The following is a 21,640-nucleotide window of genomic DNA, read 5'->3' on the forward strand; positions in this document are numbered from 1 at the left end:
CCTTGATTTGAGTGAAGGTGTCAAATCTTTGGCTTATTCGCTTGCAAGTGGAAAACTAAATCCCAATACTGAGGGAAGAATCAAGGAACTCAGCAACCCATAACTCCTGTAGATATATTTCCTAAAAAGAACTAATGGAGTTACTCTGCTCTCTCCATGAAGAATACAGGCAAGAAAGCAGGAGCTAAATTTGCTATCTTCTGCTGGATCTTCATCCAGCCAATTTAAGGATGAGGCTAAGTTATCAAGAATGTGGTTGCCAATGGTTTGCAGGAAATGTATTCAGGTTAATATACATTTCAGCTCATTCACAATGCCAGCTGAACTAAGGATTTTTCATCCCTTTATCTAGATCTAAGGTCTAGACCAATGAGGATAAGCAGTGTATATTTATAAACATATATGTCCAGAAGTGCTGTGCTACAGAGATACGTGTATACATGTACATGTTTGTGTGCACACACATAGTAAAAGTACTAAGTATAACACTAAATGGTGTAACTAATTTTTTGTTTCCTGCTTCATGTTAAAACATTTATATTCTTCAGAGGAAAAATCCCCAAATGCACATAATACATCTTATTTATTCATAATAAACTGTTCCATTTTCTGCTGTTGCCTATAGCAGATGCAGAAATTCAAAAGTAAAAGCCCCAGTATATCACAGTACCACCCTTCATACCACAGTACTGTCCTTCCACAGAGAGATGAGATACTTGGCATAGTTTGAGAATTTGGAAGGTTGGAAAGGATCGATGGTAGTACTCACTCATCCTGAATGAAAATACTAAACTAAGCAACTCAGCTTTTGCTCCCTCACCCTAACCTTGTAATTTCAAAGATAAAAACCCTTTTAAATCAATCCTTGCAACCATTTAACTAAATAGGTTTAAAATGCTTTTTCACAGATCAAAATAGAAATGCCCTTTAGAAGTTACAGATGTCAGGAAGAAGAAAGACAGAGGAAACAAGGAAGAAGAACAGAGAAAGAGCAGAAACACAGAATGTGGCAGCTTTCATACCACTGATGAAATATGTTGAAAACACGTATCTTACCTCTGGAGCCATCCAGAATGGGGTGCCCACGGAGGTGTTCCGGCGGAGACGAGTGCTGGTCAGCTGAGCAGACACACCTGGAAGAACCAAGGGAAGCAATGATCACAGCAAATGCTATTTCCATCTGGGACAGTTCCTCTGAATGGTACCATCCTTGTTGTGTCTTGTCATGCCATGATCTCCTCCACAGGTGTCTTTATTATATTCTTCCAGTTCTCTGCTATAGGCCCAGTCCTCAAAGTAATTGAGCACTTCAGCTCAGAGTCTGTGCATTTGTTTCCAGCAGCTTCAGTAGGACTGAGATTTAGTCCCCAGTGAGTATTTCATTAGTAATCTGACTCCATATATTTTGACTGGCTAATTACAGTTTTTCTATATCCTGTTTTAAGAGAGCGGTAAAGTATTTCAGGAGGTTAAAAAAAAAAAAGTACCTTTCCTTTTTTCTTTTTTCTTCCTGATGCTCAGGACTGACACTCAACCTCTGTTTCCTAATTTACGTATTTCAGGTTAAGAGCTATAACAAATACTTATCCCCATCTCTTAGCTGTTCTGCCATAAGGATGAATCAATAAAATGGTGAAACATCAAAAACACTTACAAAAACAGAAGTGTCCCCATTCTTGAAGCAGCATCAAATGCCTGCAAATCAGCTTTGCAACATGAGCTGTAGTTTAAGGAATTAACTATTGCAGGCCAATACTTGGAAACTGAATTCTGAAATCTGAAAATTGCTTATGGTTTTAGATTAAAACACAAACCAAAACATCAGGAATTCTAGTGAGCTACTGGTGAACTTCTAGTGAACTTCTGATCTGCCTGCTAACAATTTCCTGCCTTTAAAAATAAAGGTGGTATTGTTTGGAAATACCTCTAGTGTGTGCAAAAAGGAGGGCACAATATGCAGAGAAAGCAAACCCTGTTCACCAGTAGGTCCTGAACTATAGTGGATTTATGAATCATAGGTCCACCAAAGACATACTCTGAAGTTCTGATACCAAAGATGGTATGAAAGATGCTGTTTTACGCACGTGTCAACTTTACTCTGATTGACGCTGAAGCTCATTTATTTGGCCTTCATACATAAATCTACCTTCTTTTTGAGAAAATAAGAGGCTTCAGTTTCACTCTGTGAGTGTCATTTTATTATCTGAAATGTGAAGCTTCAGTGAGCACCACTGACTAGTTTAAGCTCTTTGTATTCGCTGGTTTGAATATGCTTGACCTCACCTTCCTGAAAGCTCTGCAGATGGTTCATAATAGGAGCAATCTGTGTCAACTGCCCAGCAGAAATATGCTCACTAATTTTTTGTATGGATAGAATAGGATTGCTTAAGGTTTTGGTGGTATTTTTTCTTGATTATTATTATTTTTTTCCAGTGGAGGTCAAGAATCCATTGCAGGCATGATCTGATATTTACTCTCAAGCTAAGTGTTCAGCTTAGCTCCAGAAATTATCTGCATTTGTCCATCACAGAAATGGACATAACTGCTGAAAATAAGGCAGCAAGATCCTAACTCCTAAATCAGCCTGTTCCTTTGAGACAAACTCAACCACTGCCTTTGAGGCTGCTCCCACTACTTTACTCAGGGCTTGAAAAAGCTGAATCTCTTCCTCCCTTCAATGACTATAGAAAGTCTAGCACAGCTTTGCATCATAGAAAGCAGGAAAATATGAGCTTATGCACGAAGTCTATCAACCCTGTTCCAGGCTCAAACAAGCAGGGGCTTTGTCTTTGTTTCACCAAGGGGTTGTCCACATTCAGCTTCATGCTCATTGCATATGGCTATTCCTGGCCCTCAGCAAAACACAACATTCAGAAAACAAGGAGAAAGCACACATTATCACGGAGTGGTACAAAAGGATATCAGTACATGTTCCTGGCTTTTGAAGGGAGGTTACCGTCCCCTGCTACATGTTACTTTATTTAGGCTTTTTGTTTGTTTTTGTATCCTTTTGCTTTTAGCAGTAAAGTGGCATTTTAGATTATGTAGCACAGGTCTTATGACAAATGATATTTCCTTGGGCATTTTCTGTGTATAGGGAAAAGATGATGTAATTCCACACTTAGTAACATTTCTTCCAGCATTTCAGTAACCAGTCAGGCATATAGCTAGCCAGCTTTTTTAAACTTGTGCATTTTCTAACAATAACATCTTGCTCCTCCCCCATCTGCTTTACTAATGCTTTGCTGTAAAGGGAATCAAATATTCTCCTAAGGAAATGTAAAAACACAAGAAAAAGCAGTGTTTCAGTACACAGAAATTATAAATCTCATAAAAATCAACAGCTTAATAAACAAGTGTATTAATAATATCAATGCACACCAAATAATGTTTTTTAATGTGCAAAAGAACTGTGCATATAGTTGGAAAGTATATACTATTTTTTTTTTTAATGTACGCCTTTCACTGCAAAATCTGGCATATTAGAGTAATGCTGAAAGTAAAGCCACCTACTTATGACCTTACTATTCAGTAAAGGAAAAATAGGGCTGAAATGAGCTTCCTATTATGATAGGAAAGATTAGTCTCAAAGTTACAGCCAATCCGAGCAGACACTGTTCTGATCTAAATTGAGAGGCTGTACAATACTGCTTTATGATTATGTTCTGTGACAGAAGTATACGCGTTGTACTGGCTGATGTTAACAAGGAAATTGTGAGCCCTAGCAAATTCTACGAAATTGACATTTTGCACACAGCAGAGAGGCTGCAATGTTCTGTATACACATATCTGTATATAAATACACATATGACACTCTAAAGGGCTTAGACAATGCGTATCATCATTTGGTTACTGCTTCCATAACCATTTGTCATTTGTGCCTTCAGTGTCCTTCCTCCTAGCAAAGCATTTGCTTTGCAACCATTTCCCCGTGAAAAGGATTGTGAACCAAACGCTCTTTCTTACCGTTCTTGAAGGCAGGAGTGACAGTAGCTTTCTACTGGTCCTTGGGAACCTCCCCTGATCTCCAAGACCCTACAGAGATTATCAAGAGTGGCCTCGCAATGACACCAGCCAGCTTCCTCAGCACTCATGGGTGCAGTCCTATAGTCTTCTCTAAATCTAATTTGTTTAAATGCTTGCTAACCTCATCCTCCCACACCAAGGGTAAATTTTCCTTGTTCCAGATTTCCCAAATGGTCTCAAGGGCCTGGAATTCACAAAGACTGGTCTCAGAAGTAAAGACCATGAATTCCTCAACTTCTTTCATTCCAATCATCATCTCATCCATTGTCTTTATGGATTGCCTTGATGCACATAGTGTTTTAATGATGAAACAGATTAATGTTACCAAGAAAAGAGCAATTGGAAAACTAAACTTTCCCAAACACTTGGGAATACAAACATTCAAGATGCGAGTCTTCAACTGAAATAAGGCATATCCAAAAGCTAACCAAACAGCCCTTTGCAGCTCCAAAATGATCAAAAGCTTAATAACTAAAAAGATCACATAGATGAGCAGACTTGGAGGTGGAAAAAAACATAGTGTCTAATGCAAAACTAACAGGCATTAAGTAAACGAGGGATGAAAAAGATGAATTTATATTATAAAACAAAAATATAGGTAGAGACTCAGGGATTTGTGCACTACACATCTGATGCAGTATGCCTTTGAAGAAAGGCCAGCTTCTTAGGTGGTTCCTTCCTTAAATGTTTTGATTCAGTCTGACTGCCACTTTTGAGACACAGAAAGGATTTTCCTCTGTATGACAAGAAAAGCCCAGTAGATACTCTCCGTATTATATGACATGGTTTACCTGTTAAGATTATCTGGGTTACTAGCAACACCTATGCTGATAGGACAGGATATCTGAAACACATAAGGACAAAAATAATTCAGTGCAAACTAAGTAATTAGATACAACTTTCAGGTAAAAATTAATTTAGTAAACAGCAGGTGAGACAAGAAGGTTTTTAATAACCTGCTCTTAGAATCAAAGAATCATAGAATGGCTTAGGTCAGAAGATACCTTAATGCCTACCCAATTCCAGCCCCAGGTCAGGGCTTCTCCCAACAGAACATGGTGCCCAGGGCCCCAACCAATCTTGCCTTGGCATCTCCAGGTATGGGGCATCCACAGTTTCTCTGTGAAACCTCTTATCCTAATACTCTATGAAACAGGGCGTGGACAAAGAAAGGTTCCTGAAAAAGCCACAGAACTATCAGAAGAAGAAGATGCTGAATGAATACTATGTAAAAGGTATGGACCGTGATGAAAAGGTGAGTAAATCTAATGACTGCTCGGAGTCCTGAGTAGCGATTACGGAGCAAAAAATAAAATGACATAGAAAAGACAAGAATTTAGAAGTACTTATAAAGAAAGGTCAGACATACCTCTAGCAACCAGCTCTTGAACTACACCAAGGACTGCTGGTTTCAGGGCTACCACAGACAATTCATTGCTATTCATTTTTAATCACTGCATTTACTTTTGTATTTAAGAACTGAATAACAAAGCATTCAAAGCTCAGACCTTTGGGCCAAGACTCAGAGAGGTTCAATGAATTCTAGAGTCTTATCTAAAGCAAAGGAGCACTGCAGCATGCTTCTTAGCCAACCCTCTCACCATTCTCACATGCAAAATAATCTGTACTGACTGGGTAAAGGAATCAAGAGATGAATTTTGTGACCCTTGAGAAAATTAAGGGGATGTCTTTACTGGCCAGGAAGTGCTATTTTCTTGCTTCATGCATCTCTGGCATTTGACAATAGCTTTCTGTGTCAAACTTCTCCAATGTTTAAGCCATCAGTGACATCTTTATGTGAATTAGGAGAAGAAAAAAAATCAACCATATAAAAGACCAAGTGAAGAGCTTATCCTGGATACAGAAGTTAGCCACATGATTTCTTTTTGTTGTTACTGGACAGCAACAAAGGTTTTCATTCACATGTGGCTCACATAAAAAGTTTTTAAGGACTAAGCCTTCAACAAAGAATTAAACATTTAACAAAGAAAATGTTCCACAGCTCAAGTCAATGCAATCCATCTTATCCCTGCTAACCCTGGTTTGAAGAATTTGGAATTACTACTTTGATTGGGTTCAAAGCAGTTTGACGAGCTGCTCATGAAGGAAGCTTTCTTCAAAGTTTTTGTTGTTGTTGTTTTACTTTTATTGGTTTCTGTCATATTCCCTAGTAAATGCTTTTTAGAAGTAACATGTGAATGCCCTGTTGTATGGTATGCAGAAATGACAACGCAATAATAGCCTATTTTTGATCTGAATCAGTGAAGCAGGCGGCTCTATTATGGATGCATGCTAGAATGACTAAGGCAAATATAAGTCTTGCTATGACTCATTGCTTCAAGTAAACAAAAGGCAGAAACAAGTATTTTTGAATAGTTTCAAATAAAATTGTTTTAATTAATTGTTTCATTTTTACAGAATGATTCATACAGCATTTATAGCTCCAGCAGTGCAAGAAGAAGGAGATGCAATAAGGTATTCTGACCACTTCAGAAAAAGCAATCCACAGAAGTTTGGAAAGCTACTCAAGGTCATGTTGAGCTTCAACAGCAGCAGGACATGAAAAGTTGGAAATTATGATAATATATTAACAAGGACAGGGATTAAAGTGTCCTTTCCCCAAATGACCCAGTACTCCACCTTGGATTACTCATATCTGACTTTTCAACCTATTCACTGAGCACAAAGTAGCTCTTGAATTGTAGCCTGCCCTGCACAGCACGCATTTGCGGTGCTGTTAGCCACCTCTTCCTCTGTAATGCTATTTATCTCACAAGGCTTGTCACACTGATCTGTGATCAGTCAACATACCACATACTCTGGGGTTCCCTCCCCAACCTCTGATGCAGGACTTCTGAAGCTTCCCCCATAGGACTAGCAGAAAGCTCCCTTGTGCATCTGGAAATCAGTAGTTAAAACAGATGAAACTCTGAAGATGGAGTCTTATGGATCATTAATAACTTTGAGATTAGCTGGCTATTTTGGACATACTTTACAGTGCAACTGATTTTACTGTTCTTGCTTTGTCATTATAGCAGCTGCTGGCTCATGTACACTTCAAAAACAGCCTGTTTAATATAGTTACTGAATTTTAAAAGATATTATCTGTATTTCTGTATCAGAATAGGCACAAATACCATACACCTGTAAAATACCTATGCATTCTAAATCACATTGATCGATTGTTGCTGAACACTAGAAGTACTAAAGCATTACCAATATTGCATGACCCACAAGGAGGAAGCAGCGCACTACTACTGAGTCACAGCAGAGAATGTTGGCAGAATTAGTGCATGCTCCTTCTAGTGGGAAAAAAAATAACCAAGACATTTATTTCATGAACTAAACTGAACTAAAGAACAAACTTAATACCTTCATTTTTCCTTACTTAGATGAAACTATGTATGTATATCAAAGTAGTTAATAAAAAATACACTACAAAAAAGGCAGTGCACCAGATTTGGCTTGTTTCACAGAACTGAAATTTTGAATAATAAGGTGTCTGTCCAGGAATATCAGCTTCTGATTTTATTGACTTTTAACTTCAGATGACTTCAAATGACTTTAAAAGAAGAACAACCACTCTCTCCATTGCAAAATAATAACCCTATTACACTCCAAACACAAAAACTAACCTTTGTCTATCTGGAGTTTCCAAACTACACAAAGAAAATAGTTCAAGTTTTAATAAAAGTAACATCAGTTCTTGATAAGTCTAAACAAATAATAGCATTCTTTTCCCCATTCCACTTTATCCCCAGTGAGTCATACTCAAGTTAAATCCACTGTTAGGCTAATCTGTCAGGCTACTGTATAGAATGATAAAACTGTGTCAGCTACATGCACAGTATGATATCTGAAACCGCATTTGGAATGCCAAGACAATATTCACACACAGCTTTTAAATGCAAAACTTCTAATATTTGAAATAGTTCTTAGAAAAAGCAGAAAAATGCAAATGAAACATGTCTGAAATACAAAAATAATCTTCACTATAGATACACTCCATTTATATTACAATAGATGTTTTAATTATAGAAATTGCAAATTTAATTATAGAAATCTTTTTATCCATTGTACCAAAGGAGCCCCTGAAGTCATTATTCTATTAGCTATGTGCACAAGAGTTTGTAATTTTCCACCATCTGCCAGCAGCAGTGAGATTCCATTACCTTCTTTCCATGTCTTCTACTGCAACCCGCTTTACCTGTAGCAAACATTGGAACTTTCCTATGTATTGCTTATCCAGAGACTTCAGTGAGGGAGATTTTTAGATACCACTAATGAAATGCTTAAAAAAAATGAAAATGGAAAGAGCCAAATTGCTTGATGTCACCTTTCCCACAGTGTCAATACTAGGTGAGCTGGGGGAGTCACTGAATCTCTTGTAGTCAGAAACAAGCATAAAATCCAAAGCAAGAGATTTAACGGATCTGCCAACATTTGATTTTCATTATGGGAACATGGTTATCTCTAATATCAATCTAAACATCTGACTTTTTTCTCCATTTTCTCTGACTCCTGTTCATTGAACTTTCATGGTAATAACTTCAAGAGACGAATTATGTTGTACAAAAGTGTATTTTCATCAGATGCATGGAAGCAAATGGTCTTCAGAAAGGAGCAGCAGTGTTGAAAAACTAAGTGGTAGAGCACAATACACACATTATTTTCTAAACATTTCCAAGGAGACAGCAGCTCATCCCAAGATACTTCTAGTCTGTGATAGCAGGCTTCAGCAGCCCCAGATAAATGTAATCTACTTGTGCTCTTGTTCAAGACTATCACCTACAAGGTCAAATCTCAAAAATGAGAAGATGAGGAATTTTCCATCAGCACTGTACTCTCCTCTTTTTAGCTAAAAGAATCATTTCTGCTTGGCTTTGACATTTCAGAACTTTTGGGGGAAGAATGGTTCTTTCCCACACACAATTCACCTCTGCCTACCTTGATGACAAAAAGCTGTGACATCAGGGATGTCCCTCTTTCAAAAACATTTAAGCATTAAAAGCTCGGACTCAAAAAATTCCAGGCTCACTAAGAGAAGACTTCAGAATCATATTAAATTTTTCAAAGTGAAATTTTACCTGGGCTTCGTCAAAGCAAAATTTAAATAACAATGATAATAATAATACAGCTAAGTTTTTCTCCCATTTTGGAACAGCATATTATTTGACATGTCAGACTTTCCAAAGGAATCTGAATTCTATCTTAGTCTAATGTTATTTTGTAGGCGGAAGGCCTCATTCAGCAACCTGATTTCGAGAAAAGAACCCAAATTAAGAGAATCTATTCAAATATGCACCTATTTGTCAGTGTGCGTAGATACTATACACACAGCTTGCCGTTCCATTGGTTACACATTATAAGATGCAGATGAATATATTAATTTTTATTACAGATGAGGTGTGTTATGCATACAAGTGACTTCAGGCCATTTTTTGGACTGGTGAAACAAGGTGAGACACTGAAAGATATTTAGGCAGCAGAAGTCACAAGACTTCCAAAGTTATCTAGCATTTAATTCATTTGGATTTATTTGTTAGAACTTTTTGAAAAAATAATTACTAAGTGCTTATCTGCACATGCAGTGGTTAAAATTTATTGAATCCACTGCAAACAACCAGAAAACTGAGATACACATATAAAGGACTTCTAAACAGTGAGAACAAAAACATTCCCTGCATAGAAAAGTAATGAGTAGCTGTAAGTATAATTAAGAATATTCATAAAAATGGAATTCAATTCACACCTTGCCTGTCTCCGATTCTTTTACTTTAATATATTAAATAGCTTTCATCCTTTAAATTGTTAGAGGACAATTATTTTAATATAAAAAAGTATGCTTTTCTATCAAGGCTCTATCATATACTTAATACATAGCAGCTACACTTGAAAAAAAGTTGTTACTTTTTATTTGCATCCATGCTGCAAGGGCAAACTTGGAGCATTTGTTGCCATTCTCAGGTGTATCATCTTTCCTCAAATGTTTTCCTCCACAACAGCCAAACAGAACAGCCAAATGGCTAATTCCCACAGATGTTTAGGTGACTAGATTGCCTTCAGTCTACCTTCTTTTCTCACAGAGGAAAACAGAGACTTTATAGCATATCTAGGAGCTAAATGAATTCAGGGACTGAAACCATGACCATGGGATTGGCTTACTGATGATCCCCTTAGGTACTTCTCGTTATCTGTAGTCAAAAAGAATGATTTTGTTTATCTCTGCTGATCTAAGTTATTGTACTGGATTATTGTGCAGGGAGAGGATGCTTCCCTGGTAACAGTATTTCAAACTTCTGGCTTGAGCAGTTTAAACTAAAATATCTGTTTGATGACTCTTTGACAAGCAATTTAGCTCCAGAAGCATCAGTATAGAGATACTATCAATGCTTCCTTGATTTGATCATTAATCCCCTAATTGGGTCTGTTTCCAAGACATGGGAATATTAACAGATAGAGTTCTATACAGATTAAACATTATTGCAGCAGAATTTTGAACAAAAGCAAAAATTACGCTGATAACAATCTGCTTGAGGCAACGTCATGGTATTATTTCACAGTCTTTCTCATCTTATTAACTATCAATATGTTTTCTAAAGGCAGACAAACAGCTATGACTGCTTTAAGTTTGTTGTTATGACTTAAGATTCTGGGAGACTTTCTGCATTCCATCAAACAACTCGGTTTCTCAGTGTTTTGGATCTCCATTTTGTAGCTAGAATTATAGTAACTTGATTCCTTGTACAGTGTTGTGAGGCCATCCATTACATGTTATGCAGTATTCAGAAACTATGGTCACAGCACACATAAATTCCCATGACAAAATGGCCAGAAAACAGCTCCTACAAATTGTTTTACTTGAAAACTGGGTAACAAAATGAAGCTTCTAGAAAGTCAATACAAGTCAATACTACTGTGCAGGAAAGGACTCACAGTTGTGACACACTACAGTACAAAAAAGAAGAAATAAGTCATTCTCAAAGGTGACTTAATTCATTGAAAGCTATCTGTGCTTGTGACTATTAAAGGCTCTAGAAAGAAAAAGTGACACAATGACACAAATACAACATGACCATTCAACACACAGGGTTTGACAATATGTATATTTTATAGGAATAATATGTATGACTTTTTGGTACTGTGTTCCATAAGGCACTTCACAGGTCAGTTTTTCAGATCTAGGTTTTACACATCTGTTTATAAACAAGCCAGTATAAAAAATATGAGGAGCAGTGAGCAAAGGGTTCTTCAGGATCATCTCATCATCCACCAGCATATAGGAGAACAACACAGCCAAAATTGTCTTAGGAAAGGCTTATTTCCTCTCTCAATTGTGTTTGCAGGTTGAAGAAGTCCATAACCCACTGCCTCTGCTCCCTGCATAGAAAAGCCATGTACATGCTAGAAAAGGCTGTGTGATTGTGGCTGGTTTTTTTTTTTGTTTGTTTGTTGGTCATGTTTCTTGTATGTTTGGCCTCATGGAATAATTGGTTCAACATAAAAGAAAAATGTAGTTTCTACTGAGTATATACTAGCAGAGAAAGAAAGAGATTGTGCCTATGCAACTGTATCATAGTGCAGCCTGTAGATTCATAGGCATATTTAGAAAAATAAAAAAGTGGCAAAGAATTTCAGTCCTGATCCAATAAATGTTTGTGTGTAAGAGTCTGTACCTGTGTCAACATGGGAGATTTTATCAAATCACATTCTTGGCTAAAAAGTACTCTTGGAATCTGATTACTGTGGGCTTAAATCCTCTTAAGTAGAATACACAAATCTCCCAAATCCCATCTGAATACTTTAGACATCAGCCTGAAGGGTGACTAGTAGGTATTCCTGGATGATTTTGTGAAGATCGCATATTTTTTTTTCCCCATCTGAAACTACACATTTGTAGCTGCAGATTGGCTTGGGGAGAGGAAGAGGGCAAAAAGAAAGAAAAAAAGAAATTCTTAATTTAGGGTGCAGTTCCTACATTCCCTTGGAAGTACTACTGGCCTCTGTTCAACCCACATAAACACGCTTGTATGTCAACTTGTTTTTTGCACACTTTCTCATTTGTTTTGGCAACACAATCTTTCCCACAAGATTTTAAGATTATTTTTCAATTACAGCCCTAATAGTAGATGGTAGTAACTGGGGAATAAAGAATTAAAGTCCTCACGCCTCCGGCTTGTACATTTTGGCATCTGCATATGTGAATTAATTTTCAGAAGCATTGATCCTCCACAGCTCTAACTGCCTTCATCACCTTAGAAAATAGCATTCGTGACACATTAAAAACCTATGGGTAAAAATATTGATTTTGCCTCACATTAAACTTTCAGATATTCATAAAGTAGTAGTAAGTGCATGGCAGATAGAATTGTAGATCTGGAGGCAATGTAAATGAAAATTTTATCTGAAGAATGAAAAAAAATGAACATAAGCACATAGATTTTCAGAATTAGTAACCCTAATAATTGTGGGGTTCTGTGTGCTAAGTAAGAAAGTTGTACAAATGCAATCTACTGGCAGGAAGACACTACAGTAAATGAAGTTAAAATCCTATTATTAGCATAAACATTTATGAATCAATTGAATATATCTCATCAACATGATTGGAGGGTAAAGGAAAATGAAGATTTTCCATCTTACAAATGGAATCATGATATTTACAAATTGGCTGCTGTGCTATCAAGTAGTGACCTACAAATTAAATTTAATCATTAGAAGACAGCATGCTACCAGAAAATAACAGTTCACAATTACATGCATTGCAAATTTTCATACCCCCCCCCCCCCCCCTTACATAAAGTAACAGTCAATAAGGAAAATGTAAGGAAAATCACTGTTGTATGGTTGCATCATTTACCTATTTCACTGCTTCTTGCCTTCAGGTAGTAAAACCAGATGACAGCATTCAGCATTCATCACTTAAGATCTAACAGACTTGATCAGAGCCTTTAAAATGATAAGTCTTAGGTTTAGAGTTGCCAACCAATAATCTGTTACTCTTCACGGAATCTGGAAAGTGGGAATTACCCATACAACATACTCCCATTTGCTGCCTTCAAGAAGTGCCCCATTTCATTTCAAATCAAACTAATGAAGCAAGTCAGACTGAGATGGAACTCTCCTATTCTTCACAATTTCTGCTAAGTTCTAAGCCCTGTTTGCTACAAAAGAAGGCTTTAGACTGTCAGCTTTTGACTTCATTGAACCAATACACAGTCTGGAAGGTCTAAACACCAACCTTTCTTTGAACCCTATTAACTTGTTTTGCCACTTCACTTACTGTGTCTGCCCCAAAGCATTTGACACTCACACCACGTTAAAACTTCTACTCTTTAGCCATGCTATCTAAACAGTGTTAGTAAAGTGGATTTAAATTCCAAAGCTGGGAAAAAAAACACTGAGTCAGCGAATATTTTATTTCTGTCAAGTTCAAAAGTAACTTAAGTTATCCAAGTGATTTTAAATCTTATTAAGAAGTCAATATATTTCATCTTTTCTGATTTTTTTTCCATTACTTTATTTTTTCATTCTTCAGATGCACAGCGTTAGGTGTATATGTAAATAAGGCTACGTACCAAAATCCACAAGCTTGACTCCTCCTTCAGTGGTCAAAAGGATATTATTTCCCTTGATGTCACGGTGGATAGTTTTGTTTTCATGTAAATGCTGAAGTCCCTGGAAGATGAGATGTAAACATGAACATTTACTAACAGCTTTGTGCTCTGTATTGCATTTGCAGAAACAGAAAAATCAGATGAGAATGAGAAAACTAAAAAATATATTCTTTTAGTCAAAAACTACAGAGATGCCATTCTTTCTGGGAAGATGCTTTGCACGCTATGAGGAATTTATACCTTTTAATTGCTTGACATTACATCAAATAGAATCTTTAAGATAATAGAAGAAAAAAAAGCACTATAAGTCTATGCTATATATTACGCCTTTAGAGTATGAACTAAAACAAAAACTGCTAAAGCCTGCCAATAATTCCGCAGTAGAAAGTCAAATTCCAGTTAAAGATAATGAGAAAGGAAGATACTTGATTTTGATTAGCCAATTTGTTTGAGCATTTGACCTCACTAGATCTGATGATCATTTTGCTATAAAAAGAACTCGTAAGCAGACATAAACAGTTAAATAGTATTTTGGGTGTACTTCTGCAATTTCTCAAAATAAAATAAATTTTGATGCAGAACTATATTTACTGAAGAAATAAATCAATATTCAGAAATCAATTTCTATTCTCTTAATAATTAAACAAACAGATGATTTGTTCTCTGAAATACACATTACTTTGACTTCATTACACGCTGCCATAATATGCTGTTAGGGGAGAAATCATTCATTCAATGAAAAAACATTTACTGAATATTGACTGTCCTTTCACTGACAGCTTATCTTACCATCAGAGCTTCGTGTAAGATGTAAGCAATTATAAGTTCATTCATTCTTTCACCTCTCTTCAGAAATCCTTTCACAAGATCAGTCACAGATCCACCATTGCACAGCTGCAAAAGATCATGGGAACATAAAAAGGAATTAAGAAGTGTTGAAGCAGCCACCTGGTTTTAGTTTACAGTAGTTTTTGAGCTCCTTATTTACAAACCTCAGATTTGTTCATGTCTACTATTTATAGCAACAACAAAATCAGCAACTTGTGTTATTTTTCCCCACTAATTTCTGCATTTAATTTTTCTTGCCCAAATGCAAGTACAGCAGTCTATTTCTTTGTTTTCCTATATAAATGATTGCCTGTCACTGAAATGGAATTAGCTTATAGAGCAATAAATTTGCTGTGAAAGCATGTTCTGTGGGGCACACTAATTGCTTATTATATTCATCATGTGGAACTCATCAGTGACATGGATTATTACAGCATCAATTCTCAGGTATGAAAGCTAAATACAATGTGAAATGGACTTCAGCCATCAAAAGGCAGGTGGCACAGACATTCCCCTGATAGAAAAGTCTCCCAGAGCAAAACTTGCCTTTGCCAAGTGGTGTTTAACTTTTACTGTAGAAAAATGTTATATGCAAGGGCTGGGCTTCATAGAATATAATGGAAGTGTGATGGAAAGCTCATTTTCTACTGAAACAGGGTAAGCCAAGAATGTAAGACTCATAGCCCCTGCAGCATCAACCCCGTCAGCTCCAGATGAAAAGAGCCACAACCTACTGTTGGCAGTCCTTTCTTCTGTCTAAGTCCTGTTAAGATTCCAGACCTAGCTCTCTAAAAAGATCATCAAGCACACAATATCAGCAAATCAGCTTACGTTGCAACATTTCATATGTTCATTTTTATTTTTCAACAGTTTTCAGCAGGAACAACCAATAATGTAAGTTTTCTCAGTCTACAGCAGTTTAGTACCTGTATAGATGAAATCAGTTCTTAAATCTGTATCTATAAAGATACTTACTCTGCACCCCCCAACCACACTCACTGACTGAAGAAACATTACCCTTCATGTGAGTAGCTACTTCCAATAAAATAATGAAACAAACTCTATGTTTAACACTGTGTTATCTGTATTTGCAATGTACTATCTGGTAGCTTCTATATGAAAACAAACAACTTCATAAGACATTTTACCATATTTCTGTATGGCAAAACTCTTGGTGTTCTCTTAATCTCACTAAACTGTACTGCAACAATACACATGCTTAGAGAAGAGAAAAAATCATACGCTTAAACGATGAGATTAAGTGCTTTGTGGGATCAGGGTCAGATTCCAAAACAGGATTGAATTTGCCGTCTTTAGCCATTCTGGTACTTATCACAATCTAGCATGCAAATTTTGCTTCACTTGGGTGGGTCTTCAGTTTTTGTTACAGAATCTGTCATCTGAGAGACTGTTTGCTGAAGGTAAAGAAAACTAACCCAGGAAAGGCATATAACCTCTCTGAATGTGGGAGAAGGAAAAAACACCACAGAAATCACCTTCTTCAATACTTAGGCAGTAAATAATGCTGAATTTAATTGACTGGGAAAACAATGTTTATTTTTACTTTCTTAAACATGTTGCCTTAACTAATTTTTCTATCTCTCCTGTAAACTATGAGTACCTGTTATAAGATAACTATCCATTTTATTAGATGAAAATGAAAATTCCAGGTGAAGTAAGATACTACAACTGTAGCAATTTTAGGCCATAGCAAAATTGCACCTGGCACCTGTGCACCTGAGAAGGTCTTGAACAGAAAAACAAAAGTCGCCCACATCCCATCTGATTTGGAGGCAGAGCAGCGTTTAGGCAGAGGTCAGCTCAGGATCTCACAGACACAGGTTCTTGTATGTACAGGGCAAATTTGCTTTTACTACCTCTTTCTCAGAAAGCTGTACTTTACTTACATCAGACAATTTCTGATTGGGGGGGGGGGGAACCAAAAGCAATAAAAGGCAACCTAAAAAATAGAATGGAAACAGCTAAAAGGAAGAAAAGGGATTATGAAAATACAAACCACAATTAGAAAAGGAGATTATGGCCGACACTGTATCTGTATGCTCCAAGCTGTGTGGGGTGGGGAAGGGGGGGGGATGATGACGACACAGATGACACAGGTTGGCATTAACATAACAAATCCAGGTAAAACGTTGCTACCAGTTTTATTTCTTGTTTCTACTGCCTATCTTTGCAGGCAAAGGTGCCAAATGTCGCTGCAGCCACGCGTGTAATTACACATACATACATACATCTAAAGGTCAAACAGTGATTCTTTCTCCTGACAAAGGCTATAAAATTGCATGTGCTTTCAACACAAGCTTATCACAAACACAACATAAAGAAAGTCCCTCTCAGAATAAGCCAGGTTCCACTCTTCTATTTCAAAGCAGAGGCTACAGAAAAGTACTGCTTAATGCAGTTCTGGACCCTTGAAGATGTTGAACAAGATCTGGACCACAGCAAAAAATTAAAATAATAATAATAATTTAAAAAGAAAATGTGATTTAGATCATGTAATCCTTCAATAAGACTATGGGACAAATATTATTTGTTACTACTGCCAGGCTGGAAGCTTTCTGGGGTGCTAATAAATACTGCAGCTTTAAATTATGAACTCTGCAGTTTCTTAGTAGCAATTTGTGCACAGCAAAATCTGTGCAACCTCCTGCCAAAGCTGCTGCATTTGAATTTAGCCAACTGCAATGCTTGTATGACAAGGAATCACAAAGGCAACAGAGATACATTTTTCAAGTGACCTCTCTACTTTCCTGCGAAGCATCTAGAGGATAGAGGTATTGGTAGCTATTGTGCAAATACACAGCCAAATAGTTCATGTCATGACTCCACATCATTTGTTAAAATCTCTTCCAAATACGCTGATGAAGGGTGCTATAAGCTTCAACAAGAAATGCACGGAGAACTCAGAAGCTAAGTGCCTACCTGAGGCATGCAACAGGGTACTGATCAAACTGATACAAGTGTCCTTCAACCTGTCTTGAGACATGGGCTCTCCTGGGAGAATAGGGTAATAATTCCATGTAGCTCTCCATACATTCTCCCCAGAATGCACAGATATTTACTGTATCGGTTTTATAAAACCTACTTTAAACATTCAGTAATACCCGGAGGAGAACAGGATATGGAAGAAGTGGTGGTGGCATTTGTTAGCTCTCAAATAGTTAAAAACATAATTTGAATTGACTTTCTCAGTTCAGTGCTCAGATATCAGGAATACTCTGGTACTTGAAATGCTTGCAAGAAAAAAGTCAAGTGAGTCCTTCAGTTTGATCTGTTTTCAGGAAGTCTCCAAAGGTTACATTTTCCCAATAAAAGGTAGAAAAAAAACCACTTTCCTTTTTAATATTTGAATAAAATTAGTTTAAAGAGACAGACTCTTACAAAGTGAGACATGGAAAGGGAAAATATTAGCGATAAAGTGTTTAGAAACATCATCGTGATAGATTTTTACATTAGCAATTTCCATCCATTTAAAGTTAGTCACTTCAATTGTTTCCTTTTGACATACAGCTATTTTCAGTAACTGGCACTATTTTCAGGGTCTGCTCCGATAGAATGCTAATATTATCTACAAACAAAAGCAACCGAAGAGGGGTAAAATGAAATCTTTGATCTACCGAACAGGGGCTGGAGAAGACTGGAGATTCCCAGAAGTACACAGCAAAAGGATGAAAAGCAACAGTCACCAGGTGCAAGATGGTGGATTCCAGCTGGACACTAAGAATTTTTCCCACTGAGAGTGGTTAAGCTTTGCTAAGCAAGCCTATAGTATCTAGGTCCCTGGAGATTCTCAAAACGTGAATGGAAAAGACCTTGTGCAAACTTGTAACATAAATTATCCTTGAGGTGGGAGGTGGGCCCAGTAACCTCCAGAGGTCCATTTGAAGCTGTATTTGTCTCTGGCTAATAATATTTGAATTTAAAAATACTCAGTCCTCAATCTGGACATTCAGACATCAGGGAAAAGGACTGAGGAATTCTTGCATATTCAGACCAAAAGGAAGGACCTGAAAGGAGGCTTGATCCATCTGAAAATGCCCTTATTTCTTCTACAGGGGTTCTGAAGGGCTCCTCCCTTACAATTTCCTGGCAGTCAAAAGGCAAAGACTCATCCTGGGATGACACATAGTCCTCCACCCACCCATCTGACACAAGCTTGTGCTGCTGTAATTGAGCTATTAGTATGCAAAACGATCTTCTGCAATAGATTTATAAAATAGCACGATTCTAACACACGTCAGTTGAAATTGCCATCACATCACAGTCATGCAGGTGCTCTTTAGAGATCTTACTCATTCTTCATCTGACCCAGCTGATATATTTCTGTGTTCAGCTCTTCTTGATACCGAAGCCCATTGAATGATTCAGCAGCAGCATCACGTTTAAGTGAACTATTAGTCACACTTTTGTTAGGTCTGTTACAGCCTTTAGTCACCCAACTGCTCCTGATGTATGCATCTGTGCTAAGCTGTCAGGTGACATCTGCTTGCATCCTGCAGTTGTGAAGGCACTTTCATCTTACTTCAGAAACTTGGATTTGAACGACTACTACTACTTCCTTCATCTTCACGGGCTGCACAGACATCAAGTACATATCACATATGCACAGCTTAAGGCATGCACAAATGATAGTTGTGAAAAAGTATCATTGTGAGAGGAAGGGGAGGACTCTGAGAAATAATCTGGTTCACTGTATTTGCACTGAGTGGGGATCCAGAACATCTGGGTGGTCTTTGACAGATACTTGTTTAACCTACTCCCAAAAATCTCCCAGTGAAGGTAAGTCCATCTTATGTAGCCCGTGTGTCAAAAGCCAGAACTTGTAATGTAAACTCTGTTTCATCACCAAAGACATTGAGTAGAAACAAGCCAACAGCAGATGCCCATTTCATTTGGTTCTGCCAGCCCAAAAGTGGGCTACTTATTACTGTTCCTTGAGTTCAGTTTTATGAAAATATGGTTATCTGCTTTACTTTTCATGTGAAGTTTCAGTTAATTTCCACATTTTCCTCACAAGGATGTCACATGGAACCACATCAATCCTTACAAAAGACACAGTGGTATCTACTGCTTTTCCCTTCCAACCCCAGTTATTTTGTTAGAGATTTTATTAATATGAATTTCTGTGGCCCAGTCCAAGTTGGCCACCTTTTTTATGCTACTGGGTTCTAGGTATTTCAACATTGGTTCCTACTGCTCAGTTCTGGAATCATTCTGGGTATCAACATTAATACAACTGTTCCGTATTTCTCTAGGTCAGTATTTTCTTCACTTTATAGATACATTAAATATTTTTCTATCCTATTTCTCTCTCCTCTCAGCACAGTCTTGTCCTTGCCATGCCACATCAATCTTTCTAAGCTTACAGTTAAATACTTGTACCACAGTTGTGAATTTTTGTTTCTCCTTTATGAAGGCTTTCTGAAAGGTTAAAAGAAAGAAATGCTGATAAATTCTTACTGGTCTCCTATAGTGCTTTTATTTTCTGTACACATCAGCTAATTTGCTATTGTGCATTTAGTGATTTCTTTTAGTAACTGCCAACTGTCCTACTTTTCATGCTGTTTTCCTAAGCACCGCTACCTACCATTTCCCTAAGCTTGGTGAAGCAGTCTTTTCAAAAGCCTGCTATTCTTACCCCACTGTTCCCCCAACCTTTCTCTCCTCACAAAAGTGAACACAAACACCTTAATTCTTTTTCACTTAAATTTCTTTCTTCTGCTTTTCTAAATAGAACTTTTCTACCAGAGCAGATTCAACCTGCTACAGCTGTTTCCTGTATTCCTTTCTTTGCCTTCTGTCTCCAAGAGCTTGATGGACTTCATGTCTCAACACTGACTGTCACAGAGTTGTGACCAGAATTCCCATTCTCTGACAGATCTCTACAAATGTAGCCAAAATGCTGGTTCCACCAGCAGCATGTAAAGGCAATCACACATACTTACATAAGTATAACAAGAGCCCTTCAGCTCCTTCAGTGGGCCAAGTGGCTTAACATGCAGCTCCTTTTTGTAGAGCATATTCTTAACTTCATATCAAATGAAGGGAAGATATGTGCGGTGACTTCTATTGTTTTTCTAATAATATTAGAAGATAACCCGTAACCAAAACAAACCATAACAACACTCTAGGCTTTTATGTAATGTTGATTGCTTTCAATTTAGCATGAATGAAATGTATCACGGAAGCAGACACCTTTCCTGAGTTGTTATTTAGCTTCAGTGATCACAGACCATGTGCTATATGTAATGCTGCTCTTTTACATCATCTAGCACCTTCGGGGCTGTTAGTCACTGCCTTATGGGTGTTTGTTGTTTTTGACTTCCTTTACTTTCAACTTGGCTTTTAGCCTAGAGGAAAAGTTTGCTGATTCCATCTCATGCAGTGATGGTCTTCACAGTCTCTCCTTTTTCTTAATCAGAGAAATATAGAATGGCTTGGGTTGGAAAGGACCTTAAAGATCACATAGGCAATGGTCAGTAGAGTGTCTGTGACTTTCTGAACAAATGCAAGAAACAGTTTAGCAAGATGGAATATTGTGCTACAAAAACCTTAGCATAAATCATCATTTTATTGCTATTTATTTTACTGCACAAGGAGCAGTGGTGAAAATAATATTCAGGATGCACAAACACTTGTTTGGGTAGGAAGAAAAAGCAGGCCCTAAGTTGGAGATCAGTAACATCAACAGAACTATTTCTACAAACTACAAACTTAATGAAGGCTCTGGAAAACAAAGTCTAGTAACCTAACAGGGTGGGCTGTGTTAACAGTGTGGACCCAACAGTTTCTATTGCCTACTCAGAAATGCATTGCTTTTGTTCAGTTTTTACCCATTAGAGAATGTTTCAAAGCATCTTCTTCTTCTGTAGCTTCATTTCTGTGTGATTCAGAATTTGGATGGTAATTCCAAGTACTATCATGTCCACATTACACAATTAATTTCATGACCACGTTCCTAGATGAAGACAATAATTTAGTATAATTCACTGTAATTTAAGTGACTGCAATAGAAATCATCCCTATTGAGTTTGAGAACAAGGCTGGGGAAGCACAGATCAAAACAATGGGCCTTGTCTCCAGGCTTTTCACAAAAACTAGACTGAAGCATTCATTGTAAAGGCAATTCCTCTCCACTCAGCAGAGTGCAGAGC

The 21,640-nt window shown here is 37.3% G+C and overlaps 1 protein-coding gene across 1 annotated transcript in view; it reads right to left on the bottom strand.

Annotated features, from left to right (window-relative positions):
- MYO3A (myosin IIIA) overlaps positions 1 to 21,640 on the bottom strand; it is a 97,033-nt gene that overhangs the window by 57,502 nt on the left and 17,891 nt on the right. Inside the window, exons 4-6 of the mRNA XM_015853320.2 lie at positions 14,430 to 14,534; positions 13,602 to 13,701; positions 1,057 to 1,133 (exon numbers count right to left, since the gene is read on the bottom strand). Coding sequence (XP_015708806.1) covers positions 1,057 to 1,133; positions 13,602 to 13,701; positions 14,430 to 14,534 — 282 coding nt within the window. The remainder of the gene's footprint in view (positions 1 to 1,056; positions 1,134 to 13,601; positions 13,702 to 14,429; positions 14,535 to 21,640) is intronic.

Source organism: Coturnix japonica, chromosome 2, assembly GCF_001577835.2.
Source record: "Coturnix japonica isolate 7356 chromosome 2, Coturnix japonica 2.1, whole genome shotgun sequence".
Classification (NCBI taxonomy): Eukaryota; Metazoa; Chordata; class Aves; order Galliformes; family Phasianidae; genus Coturnix; species Coturnix japonica.